This window comes from Urocampus carinirostris, chromosome 12 (genome assembly GCF_059441175.1).
Source record: "Urocampus carinirostris isolate Australia breed hairy pipefish chromosome 12, RoL_Ucar_1.0, whole genome shotgun sequence".
In the NCBI taxonomy this organism is placed as follows: domain Eukaryota; kingdom Metazoa; phylum Chordata; class Actinopteri; order Syngnathiformes; family Syngnathidae; genus Urocampus; species Urocampus carinirostris.
Genome location: NC_142360.1, coordinates 32,153,136 through 32,166,398, shown reverse-complemented (window position 1 = coordinate 32,166,398; position 13,263 = coordinate 32,153,136). Strand labels below are relative to the sequence as shown.

At 39.2% G+C, this 13,263-nt stretch overlaps 1 protein-coding gene across 1 annotated transcript; it reads right to left on the bottom strand.

Moving 5' to 3' along the window:
- Positions 1 to 4,347: 4,347 nt before the first annotated feature.
- On the bottom strand, positions 4,348 to 11,253 carry tmem165 (transmembrane protein 165). The gene is made up of 6 exons (XM_088350420.1): positions 10,906 to 11,253; positions 8,331 to 8,556; positions 6,483 to 6,658; positions 6,174 to 6,362; positions 5,093 to 5,198; positions 4,348 to 4,925 (listed from the first exon to the last, which is right to left on the bottom strand). Exons 1-6 carry the CDS (start codon positions 11,050 to 11,052, stop codon positions 4,849 to 4,851), a joined length of 921 nt encoding a protein of 306 aa, XP_088206546.1. The 5' UTR covers positions 11,053 to 11,253; the 3' UTR covers positions 4,348 to 4,848.
- Positions 11,254 to 13,263: the final 2,010 nt, after the last annotated feature.

Below are 13,263 nucleotides of genomic sequence, written 5' to 3'. Positions count from 1 at the left end.
TAGGACCATGAGTTGGATCACCTTGCACAGGGGCTGCTTTGGTTGCGATGCGACTAAATCGTCTCGCTAAACACATGTCTTAGGGATCAGTAACCTTTTTGGCATTGATAAGTGCGAAGGGCTACCACTTGGATGTTATGTCAAGTCGTGTTTATTTGTATAGTCCTTAATCACAAAACGTCTCCAAGGGCTGTACAGCAGTGTTCATTTTACCTGTGAAAAGTGATCGGTCCCAGGGACTCACATGCTCAAAAATCTATGGGTCCCCAAAATTTAGTGTTATCGCGGTTGAAATTGTAAATCGGTGACAAATCTATAATATAAATCTATATATTCATTCAGTTTTAATCATAACAGTTTATTGGTAATACAAATCAGTTATCGCTTCAAGATTTTTCAGTTCACAACAACATTGTACATTATACAAAATATTATTGCTGAAATAATTATATTAATCTATATTTTCATTCAGTTTTAATCGTCACAGTTAATTGGTAATACAAAGCAGTTATCACTTCAAATTTTTCAGTTCATATATTCTTCGTGGTTTCCTGTCCCGCCATAGTTGTAATCCCAAGGTCCAATCCATTTTACTCCTTCTCACAGCGCAACCAGGAATATAATTGAGTCAATTTGGGCAGGAAAGTCCTTATCTTGCTAGGAGTATTTTTTCGTTTATCTTTCGTCGAATCGTTTGCTTCAAAACACGCGTTTTCCTTGCCTTCGCGGTCTTCTGAAGAATTTCTAAGCCGTTTTTTTCGTGCCGGAATTATTGCCGTTGTTACCACTTTCTGTGTTATGTTTCGACTTATTACCGACACTGAAGAAATCACCAATTTTTTGTTGATTTGCACCTAGTACCAACTGTTTTTTCGGAGGCATACTTCTCTTTTGAACGACAACCGCCACAACAATGACGACATCTCGTTTGCCGAAATCAGTGCGAGACCAAAACAACAATGGCGGATCTGCCTGACGAAAAGTTTGGAGTGCGGTAAATCTTTGTTTAAAAAAAAAAAAAAGTAATCGGGTAATAATGAGAATTCGGTGTCAAAAACATTGCGTCCGGGGGACGCACGATGATTTGAGCCAATGCGTCCCCAATAAAAATGATGCGTCTAGGACGAAGAGACGCGGGCAAACGAGAACACTGGTACAGACAACAATTACACCATCCTCTGATTTAAAACCTACATGAGGGCAAGGAAAAACTTAAAAACTCTGCAAGAGGAGGATGTCAATACACAGACATCAACATAAAATATAGTTGGTGACAGAATTCCCGGTTAAGAGCTACCTGAGGTCAACACATACCTGTCAACCTGTACGTTTTTGCCGTACAAAGTACGTTTATTGTGCATTTTAAGACGTACAAGAAAATATGTACGGAAAAACGCAAATTTGTAAATTATAGGTACAATCCGGTATACACCGACTATCACAAAATCTGCAAATCAATCAAGTCAAACGAGTTTGCCGCGGTGGCCTCTATCTCTGTATCGTTTATTTCGTTGCAAACGAAGCAAGCATTTGATGCTACTGTGCGCATGCGTCTGCCGCTGTAGTGTCTAATTTCGACTCCCCTGCAAAATCCCCCCCCCCCCTCGCGTAAACGCGCATTCTGCTGCGCTTCAGATAATAACAAACGTAGTCTATATAATAATCTTATAAAGCTATTGTTGGAAGCGCAGAAGAATGCGTGTTCATGTGAGGGGGGAGGATTTTGCAGGGGAGTCAAAATTAGGCACTACACATCAATGGTTGATATTGTCGTTTGGTTTACAAAATAGAAATGCCAACTTTTTTTTCCCTCCAAAAATATCTATTCACAAATCTAAATTTAAAGTGTTATTAATGGATATTTTAGTTACTCCGATTGTTCTTGATTTTTTTTATTATTAAGAATATGCACAGAATGATATAACCAAAGACATGTACAATATAACATGTTAAACTACATAAATAATCACGTTTGGAAAAAAAATATGGTGTAAGATTTTATTGTATTTTGTAAGGGAAAATACTAGTTTGTAAGGGCATGGAGCCGTGAAGGTTGACAGGTATGTCAACATCATTCATAAGCCTAGATGCAAACACTTCTAGAGGTTGCAGATCTAATCTAAAAGGGCAGCGTATTCCACAGCACCAGGGAGCAAATGGAGAACTAGAAATAATAATATATTGCAATTATTTGAATTTAATATTAAGGAAAATATTGTGTAATAATATTAGTCATTATTTGGCTGTGGGAATATCATTTCACTTAACAGTGGTATCCTTATAAATAGTAACTGTATCAATGATTACTCAATAGTTAAGTATCGGGCTGGAATGGGGATTACCACTTGTGAGGCCCCTTCTCAAGTTTTTTTTCCTCACGCTGAGGTTTTGAGTTTTTCCTTCCCCGCATGTTGGTGTAAGATCAGATAATGGTGTAATTGTAATCCTGTGCAGTCCTTTGAGACATTTTTGTGATTAAGGGCTATATAAAGAAATATGACTTGATTTGGCTGAAAAATCAGGCAGACTTTAGATTAGGGCCCTTTTTTCAACTGTTTTTTGAATGGGATTATTATTTACATATATTAAGTATAGGCAAATTAAAAAAATAGTTAACTGATCATGGCAATGAGTTTGCATGCCAGTTACAATTAAGACATCCTGGAAAATCACAATATCCCATTATTAGTGATTTATTTTTAGAAATGGTCTGCAGGTTACTTACATCACTGAGTAACATGTCGGTGACTGCTGAGATAGAATACATCTTTTGTTAGTAGTTTAAAAAGTAAAAATGAATCATTTCAACATCAACACTTCTTAAGAAAACTAAGGTCACTGTGGTTGTGAAGTCGCATATGAAAGGATGCTTCTCACACTATGTGAATTGTAATCCCCATGAAAAAATGTTCTTCCTCCAAAATGTCCAAAGCAAAGAAAGTCGACTATATAGACTGGATAAACTCACCCTACAAAGAAAGGAAAATCGTACATACAAAAAATGGAAAGACTCGACAATGGAAATAATCAAAGATAACAAAAGATGGAGGAAGTTATGGTGAAATTCCTGAAATGACCAAAAACAAAGAAGATATGGTTGTCTGGGGAAAAAAACACCATTAAAAAAAGATTTGCTTAGATTTACGGACAACATTGTCAGAATGGAGAAAGAATTTGAGAAAATCAAAGAGGAAATTGAGCCACAGTGACAGATTATCAGAGAAACTAGAGGGAAGAAAAGAAGCGTCTTATGTTATTTATGGGAAGGGCCTCCTTTAATCCTTGGCATAAAAACGTCAGCTTTTTTTTACTTTTAGGCTTATTTAACATTTTGATGTGTGTTGCAGCATGCATGAAAAGAAAAAGACCCCCCAAAAATCCAGATAAGAACCGAAAAGGGACAAGTACATTTACATACAGACGGTAACTTCAGTAGTATGGTCACGTCACAAGATCATCAGGACTGACCAAGATAATTCTCCTGGGCACAGTTTAAGGGGCAGGTGGAGAGGGCAACCGAAAAATTGGGCCAACATTATTGTAGTGCGAATTTTGCCACTACCCAAGAACAGGCCAGGGACCGTCAACAGTGGAGAAAGCTTTCCAGAGTTGCATCCTCCTTTGGTGCCCCAATGACCTGTTAAGAATCCATGAACCGATAACAGTATGTGGATAGAATTAGTAGTAATAAATAAATGTATCACCTTTATGTTGCTCATTTAAAAACCTTGTTGACAGATTTCTGACCACGTACTCTATACCAGGGGTCTCTAACCTTTATCAAGTGGAGCTACTTTTAATTGCTAAGGAGCGTAAAGGGTACCCAGTTTGATATGCATTTCTCAAATAACACTTGTTATTATCAGAAAAAATATTGAAAGAAGGGTTAAATGGACTTAACCACTATAATAATAGTCTACTATAATAATAATCCACTAAAGTTACCTTTGGTACCATTATTAGTTCATCCACACAAACACAAAAAGAAAAACATATCTTAATTTTAAACCAAGCGAGAGCACTTGTTATTTTAAAAAATGTGGGTATTTAAGATGCATTATTCAACAAAATGAAACAAATCCAATCACATTACATAGAAAAACCTTTCTGAATAACCAACCTAAAGAACCTCATAAATAACTAAAAAAACTTCACTAATGAGGGATTTATCCTTTTTAATATAAAAACTGCTGAAGTGTTACAAGGTAATCCCCTTAGCATATATTACGAAAAAAAAAAAAAAAAAATTTTAGTCAGGGTGATTTAAAAAAAAAAAAAAAAAAAAAAGAAATTTGCTTGCATCGTACAGAAACACTTTTTAATTGAGCAAATAAACTTTAAAAGGCCTACGCTCAAATGTTCCAATCATTTATTGCGACGTGTTACTTATTTCATAGTTCACTTGTCGAACTTTTACAAAAATATTTCCCAGCTGCTGCCTCTTCAACACTTCTTGATAGTAACACGATACCAAATAAATAAAGCAAAAAGGGGAAAAAAATCATAGTGGAGTGACAGCAACCATAAAATGACTTGTGCCTTGTTACAGCATAGAAAAAAACCCTGTCATTATTCTTGAGTTAAAAGCTCATCAAGGAAGCTACTGATGTGCAACATGTTGAGTAACGCATTAAAAAAAAAAAACGCACATAAATTCTGCAATGAAACATCAGCTTGTCATCAAGTTCAGGAAGGTCCGTTTCCTCCAGACTGCATCTCCCAGAATGCCTTGGGGCTGGACGGGTGCAGCGTGGGACACGAGATTTCTGTCACACAGTCAACACATTAAAATCTCTACAGCAACTACCGGATACAATATGTACACTCGAGCGTCCTTCGGCAGCACTCTCATGGTCCGGCGTCGGGCTTAATGAAAAGGGCGGAGAAGGCGAAAGCCAGGAAGACGATCCCACCGATGATTGTGACTGAAAGACAATGGGGATCAAATGCTGAACAAGGTGACTGCCAGGCAAAATGGGAGACTGATGTGTTCGAAATTAGATTTTCAGTAATCCCTCCCTACTTTGTGCCTAAGTCATTGCTGGTTCACAGTTTTGCGGTCACTATTAACTGTGATAACTGTATTTCTTACCTGTTCTGACGGAGATTTTCTGGGCGATCATCCGGCCGCCGATAACAGCCAGCCCTGTGCACAGGCAGTGTCCCAGTGTGCCGCCTACAGCCACACCAAATGGATCCTGGATTTGCGTTAAGTAAGAGTGTTTGTTGTTAATCAAAATATCACAAGGATTTACAGTTACAACTACTTTCACCAACCCTGTTTTAAGGGTGTGGTCCCGTTTGAGCAAATGAAGCCAATGCAAATATAATTTGCACACTTTGCATGTATCTAGTTCGGCATTATAAAAGAAAGATCAAGGTTCAAAAGACATGCTCCTTTCTTTTATCTTTTCAACTGAGTGTAAAGTTTGATTCAACAAGCACAGCTCGTTTTTTTCTCACTATTGAAAAAAAAAAAAAAAGAGAAAACAAATTATGACCAGTTTGTGGGGAGTCAGTCATATTGGTAAACATGAAATTAATTATAGGTCCATGATGACGGACAAAAGAAAAATGCTAAATACAGTTGAAAATCAAAAATTCTGAGGACTTGCAGAATTGATAAAATATTGGTTATCAAAAAAAATTGTCAGTTTTCCCCCCGATTAAACATGAGTTTGATGGTTGTCCCATCAAAATTTTTGTGTTAAACTTTTTATTTAAAAGGGACGCCGCGTAATATTTGACCAACATGTTTTGCCATAGTAAGTGCAACTGAAAAATAATTTTACAAACTATGGAGACTCAAAACCTGCACCATTCTCGAATTACATCTGCAAAATGGCATGATAATCTATGTATATTTTCTTATCATTCAGATGAATGTTGTTTTTTTAAGGAAGTGTGGGGGGGTATTTTTTAAGGGTTATTGTTCCATTTTCTTTATTAATTATCCATTATCGGTCAGTTCATAATACGCTACAAAGCCAAGGAACCGGGACACTTACTCTCAGCCAAAAGGCCGAGCTAAGGTCCTAGCCTCAATACATTGCTGCGATCATTGCGAATGTACACGTCGACACAATTAGAAATTCACTGTCATAATTTTTAATACCACTAGGAGGCACTAAATAATACACAATGTCCCTTTAAGACAGGCCCAACTATTGTACCTCGCGAGCAGCCAGGATGATGGTGGTGAGCTGGGAGCGGTCGCCCCACTCGGCGAGGAATGTGAGGGTGAGCGCTTGGATGAAGATGGGTGAGATGATCCGGTGCCACCTGGACGATGGAGCCGGCAAAGCAGAACCAGACCCCGCCTCCACATCCAGGGCCCCGTTGGTCATTTTGGAACGTTGCAGCTGCGCGGAATAAAAATATGACATGGCCTTTCCTTTTTATGGACTAAATCTCAGACTGTTGAGACAAATGAGATTTTAATACACCATGTTGTAAAGTCATAAAAATTGTTGGAATCATACCTCTTCATCTTTTTTCTTGATCTCAGCCTGCACCTCTTCCAGCTCCTCCTGTCCTTCATCGGGACTCATTTTCAGTCCCTCGCGCAGCATGCGTATGCCAAAGATAGCGAATAGGCCCGTGGACACGTAATAAGTGTAAATTCTTGGGATTATTGTCGTGGCAAAGCCGAAGAGGACTGTGGCGGACGAGAGGGGAAAAAAATACTCATTCAGCAGTTTCATCATACAGTACAAATTTAAAACCAATACATGTTACTGTAAACTCCAGACGACAGAGCAGACCTTATTAAATGCCGCATGCTCGAATTTAAGAACGAAACTCAATTTTTTTCTTCAAACGAGCTGCACAGGATTTGAAACTGCATGCTTTAACAGCCATAAAATGAACTCATTCACGTCGATTTCTTACGTTTTTACCTCTATGCGCACAAACCGCGAGGGAAATTTGGCGCAGACTACGTCGGCCCGACGTGTTTGGCTGCACAACGCTAATGGCGCCGTGCCCCCGCAAACCTGACGCGATTTTTAGCTGCGTATTTGTAATTGAAGTTGTTTACAGCATGAGATTCTAGACCGTGTGACCATTCAAGTTGGCGATTACAAAGACTAGCACATATTTACAACTGCGCAAAGAAAAGGCTGTGTCTCTTGAAAAGTGAGCCCTATATTTCAGACGACAGCGGCAGGGCAACCATACTATCGAATAGCCCTGGATAGCAACTCAGACGGGGTTATTGTGCTGTTGTCATAGGTGGTTGCCGCTGCGGCGGACCGAAATTTATTCTTGTGCCATAGTTACTCAAGGATTAAAGGAAACTCCAGTAAGATAAAAATGGTGCTGATGGGGAAAAATAAGTGTAGCATTCTTTATAATTAACTTCCACCACTCTTCAATTCAGATGAATAATTGACGACGGTTTGTGGGTGAAAAAAAGTTAAAACTTCGTAAATACATTCGCAATACCAGATAAAGTACAGAACTGTCAACCCCCCCTATTTGCTCCTATTATGCAATACATAAATAATGTTGACAGAAACAGACTAATTCCTCTCGAAGGGTGTCATCAGTGTCTGAAACTCATGACAAAAAGTTACCGGACACCAGGGCAGACAACTCTGAAAAGTTGCCTGCCCAGCCATAAACTTGCCTGCCCCATTTTTCACAACTTGAAACACAATATGACAACTCACCACAAAAAACCCATTGTATTAAGGATTGATAATCAGAATATGTAACAGAGCAACACTTTAAAATTAAATTTATTATAAATCTACTCATAACATTCGTTGCATGTATATGACATCTCTGTTTTCCATCTGCCATCAGTAAGTACCGAATGTACAAAGTGTTTCGGTGCAGGCTTCTGATCGGCTGCCAAGTATGCAAATTGCCATATGAACTGAAAATTCGAAATTTCCAAACCGGACCAAGATTTCGAAGGAATTAAACAAGCGTTTGATGTGGAAAAAAAAGCTTTCGGCTTTATTTATTTTTTTCTTGAAAAAAATTGTCAGCCACGCAGGCAGAGATGTTTTGTAAGTTGTACGCCCGACATAAAAGATGCACGCCCCGGGCGTCTGGGCAGACGTTATTTCTGGTGTCATAAATGTTTGCAGATGTAACTGTTGTGTTTTAAATCTAAAATGGTTACGTTGAGGAAAAAAAGCAGCTCTTAGTTTTCCTCTGTGCCACTGCGCAAAGATAAATAAAATAATTTTAAGCCACAGTGTTGTCCGGAATTTACAGTAAATACAGTCTGAAGAAAAACGATGCGGCAGAAAAAGCGATGCAGCAGTAACAGGAGACAACGTGAAAACCCCAGTTAGAGGTTCTAAAACCAAACTCACCTGACAGACATGTCATGAGCCCAAGCGCCAGCATGGCACCAGCCAGCACGGTGAGTCGATTGTACCGCATGGCCATGATGGCAGCGATGAAGAAAGTCTTGTCACCCAGCTCCGACACGATGATGACAGAAATGGAGGCCACAAAGGCATGAATGAAGCCCAAATTTCCTGTGCTGGGATCATCCTCCTTGGCTACCAACACCAAAGGACTCACTGTGGGCTTTTTCTGTAGAGAAATAATGTGTGAAAAATGGTGCCTAACATTTGAATAAAAGAAAAATGAATGCCAGTCCCATTTGGAAAGCTGTAATTCAAAGACAGCTGCTTGTCACAGAGTTGTGTTTTTCAATTTTTAAACTGCCTTATAGCAGAAATAAACATTTATAAAAAAAAATAAAGTGTTCTGCAGGAGACTCCAGGTGCGTTCAAAGACCACACATGTAGTCAGAACTCTCAGAATGTTTTTTTAACAATATCACCCCCCACTAATATGCAGGGTTTTGTAATGAATGGTATAACTAAAGACCCGCCAAAAACAGTGTCCCTACCTTACAAAGTCGCCAAGTTGCATCAACATTTTGGACCATAGTTAAAACAAAGAGATGATAAAAGCAAAAAAAATCTTATAAGGGAATGACAATCCTCGCAAGAATCTGTTTCATTTTAAGTCCGAGGTGGAAGTTTTCACCTTTGGTGGCACCCATCCGCTACACCACTCCACCAGCTTAAGTCACATCACGCCAAAGGTTAAATATGCTGTCTGGATTTTCAAACTTTGATCATCTCTGCTGCAATCTCCTGACTTAAGAGTCATGACCGCAGGCTCAGTAAGCTCATTCATTAGTAGGTGCATTTTAGACACGCTCAAAGAAACTCTTCTTTATTTCATCTTTTGGGGGGTTTGAGTTGGTGTTTGTGCTTTATTTGAAACAGGCCTTTTGTTATTTTTACTATATTTAGGCTAATCTAACAGAAAACCCCCAGGGACGAGCAGGAAATCGCTCTCCACCCCTCATCCTCCTTAACTGCTTTGTAATTTGTTGCAAGTCCTGGAATAGCATTGCTAAAAGTGAGATAAAAGGAGATAGAATACTTTCTCTGTTCACCATGCCTACTTTCAACTGTTTAGGGACGCGTCAAACCGCACATGCCCTCAAAAAAAACGCCATTGTCGTTTACATATATATTTTAAATGTTTTTTAATCAAATGCACACGAGTAGCACACATCAGTTACTATTTTTTTTTAATAAAAGTTTTATTTGAGGTAAAGCGGTGAAGAAAGCTAATCACCATTGGTTTTAATCGCCTCATTGCTTTCTGGTCTCCCAATGTCTAGCATTAAAAGTTTGAAGTTGGTTCAGAATGCGGCAGCTAGACTTTTGACTAAGACCAAACAGTTTGAGCATATTACACCTGTATTGGCCAACTTGCACTGGCTCCCAGTCCACTTTAGATGTGACTTTAAGGTTCTCTTATTAACACATAAATGTTTGCATGGGCTTGCACCCTCTTATCTCTCTGATTTGATTTCCCCCTATGTTCCTGCACGGAGTCTGCGCTCGGAAAATGCCGGTCTACTTGTGACTCTGAGAGCCAAGAAGTCTGCAGGCACGAGAGCGTTTTCCTTCCGGGCCCCGGTGTTATGGAATGCCCTGCCTCCGGAGATAAGATCTGCAACCTCAACGGAAGTTTTTAAATCGAGGCTTAAGACACACCTCTATTCCAAAGCTTATGATTAATGCCCACCTCATATTCTGTATTGTCCTGTCTTTTTCCGATTGCCTGCCTGGCTGATACGAGGGAGAAGGACGATTTGAGATAAGTCAGCGGACCAGCGTCTGACCTGAAGCATGTCAACCCCTGCATTTACCAGCTGGCAGAGATGGGAAGCTGCGTGTGGCCGTCAGAGACTTTCTGGACGAGTTTACAGGCTGGGGGTGTCGTTGCTGTCCTGCACTTTCCTAACATCTTCAACATTTTACCTATTGTTTACTATTCTGTGTACAGTAATGCTAATTGTGATTTACCCTGGTCAATCCTGGAAGGGGGATTACCACATGTGAGGTCCTTTCTCAAGGTTTCTCTTCCTTTCCTCACACTGAGGTTTTGAGTTGTTCCTTGCCCGCATGCTGGTTTAAGATCAGGTAATTGTGCAATTGTAATCCTGTGCAGTCCTTTGAGACATTTTTGTGATTAAGGGCTTTATAAATAAATTTGACTCGACTTGACCTCATTCTACGACAGAACGGATTAATGTCGTACCGCGGGGTTTACTGTATATTATGGAGATGTGTTTAATGTTGGGTCGTGGGACAATTAAACGGTAAAAGCCAGTGGTCATAATAAGAAGAATTAAACGTTTACCATTAGAAAACTACTTTTATATTTAAATATGTGTGTGATCATTCCATCAAAAGGAAATAATGGGCAATCTTATTTTGGCTATCTCGCAGACTCTGCACTGACACGTCCCTGTTAGCATGTAGCAAATGAGCTATGATGCTAAGATAAATAAGGTCGTTAAAACCAGATTTATTCACTATAGCTAAACATTAATTTCATGTCACGATTTACCTCAATGGGAGCCTGCTCCTTGACGGCGTTTGCTTCCTCGGGTATTGCCGAAACACCGACCAGCAACAGGAAAAAGACCGAAACGGCGAGCGGTAAAAGGAAGCTCCGAGCAGCCCGTCCATTACCAACAACGACCCCGAAAGGCATCCTTCGTGTTTGGGGGTTTTATGGCTCCCTGACAGCCTTCGTTCTTCTATTCAGCCCTTTAGCGGAACACTAGAGCCTGACACTTGCAGCTTCATTTTTCATTTTTGTTTTGTCGTATAATCGGATGTCACAAACATACGGTGTCCGAGAACTCCAGAGGAAGTTGCTCGCATGTTTTACTGCCGCATGGAGAAGAAAGCGGTCGCCATGATTGGTCTAAATAATATGACGAAGACAAAAAAAGGGGAGGGTCTAAATATGTCTGCAGCTCATTGATTGGATCGTTTGAAATGGCAATCACATCATAAAAATGACGTGTCCTTGAGAAGTCTTCCATTTGTTTGCATTCAGCGGTAGTGTTTAAACTTTTCAGAAAGCGGGACAAATTTCTTTCCTGTCAACCTTTTTTTGCCGTACAAAGTACGTTTATTATGTATTTTAAGACGTGCACGACGTACAAGAAAATGTGTCAATTATGGGTACCATCACGAAACGGCAAATCAATCAAGTCAAAGGAGTTTGCCGCGGTATCCTCTATCTCGGTATAGTTTTATTTTTTTCGTTGCAAGCGAAGCAAGTGGTTTGATGCTACTGTGTGCATGCGTCTGCTGCCTCAGATATCATGTGTTAGTTGTGTAGTGAAAGGAAGTCAGTCTCTTTCTAGAGAACCGGCTTTTTCGGCTCAACTCATTAAAGAGAGCCCACTTACTTTGATGCATTATATTACGAATTATTATGTTATGTAAAGATGTTAAGAAAAAAAGGAACTATAGAAGAACAAAATGAAAAAAGACAGTTTTGTCGTTATTCCTTTAATCAGTAAATTACCAACAATAATTTACTGCAGAAAATGAATACATAATTTGAATAAGAAAATGTATTAATCTACTTAATTATATTTGCATGTATATTTTCCTTCTACAGTGAACGTCCAAGATACTTAATTTTTGAACTTTTTTTTTATAATAAACCTCACTCATGTCGAGCAACTAAGTATCTCACAACAACATTTTCATTAACAATATATATGATATAACAAAACACATGTACAATATAACATGTTAAACTACATAAATAAACACGTTTGAAAAAAAATATGGGGTAAGAATTTTTGGTATTTTGTAAGGAAAAATAAAAGTTTGTAAGGGCATGGAGCCGTGGAGGTTGACAGGTATGAAACTTGGTAAGCTGAAAATGTATGTGGGCCGACTATTCAGTCTTGCTTTCTTTGAATAGTCTTTAGTGAATCCACCCTCTGTTAAAGTCTTGCAGTGCTTCGCAATCAAGGCCGCAACCTCGTAGCTCGCCTTTGTAACATTTTCATTTGACTCGCAGGGTCTCGTGAAAAAGTACCGTTAAAACAGCTTCCAGTTGCTTCACCTTTTCACAGCGTTTATTTCCATATACCTTTATGTAGTCAGAATGTTACACCTGGAAGTGCTTCTTGATTCTATATTCTTTGAAAACAGTCCCATTCTCTGGGCAATTTAGACAGATGCAGTTGTTTCAGATTTTGGTGAAAAAATATTCAAATTTCCACTGTCCTGGAAGCAGCGGCTCTCACAGTCAATTTCGCTTTTTTTTTTTTATTTAGAGTTGCTATGTCGGAAACAGGGTGGGCCAAATTTCTCACACAAAGCCAGGGGCAAGGTGGCCAGAGTGCGACTGATATCGTCTGGTGAAATGGTTATCTTTTTTGGTACGGATTTATTTTATACTGCAGTTAACATTACTGAAGAGCCATATTATTATTAATTTTACGGCAGAGGCTGTGGGCAGGAAAAAATGTGGTCACGGGCTGTAACTGTCTGCCAAGCTGGACCTTGGACATACCTGGTGTACAGTAAAACGGGCAATTAATTGGGTGCACCGCCCTAAAGGTACATTTATTTGGTTAAAAACAATATTTATTTGATTATAAAGCATTTCATTAAAAGTGGAGGGTGTCGTTTGAGGTATTCTTAAAAAGTTATCTTTTAAGTATGTGCTTACAATGCACGCCTGAGTTCAAAGAGCCCTTACTTTCTACCTTCCATGCCTTTCTATAGGGATGGCAAAATGAAGCCCCTTAAGGAGTGAACCCCACAAGCCCTCATTACCTAGACTATGTCATTGTGTAGAAATTTGTATTCAACTTACATAAAATGAGCCTCACTTGTAGGGAGTTGACATAATTATTCGCCATCTTGCTGCCAGAAGTGGGTAGTAAGG

Coding starts and splice junctions, on each gene's coding strand:
- tmem165 (XM_088350420.1), bottom strand. CDS start 11,052: ATGCCTTTCGGGGTCGTTGTTGGTAATGGACGGGCTGCTCGGAGCTTC. Junction 6,363..6,482: donor TCAAGAAAAAAGATGAAGAG/GTATGATTCCAA, acceptor TATTCCGCGCAG/CTGCAACGTTCCAAAATGAC. Junction 5,199..6,173: donor TCATCCTGGCTGCTCGCGAG/GTACAATAGTTG, acceptor ACGCAAATCCAG/GATCCATTTGGTGTGGCTGT.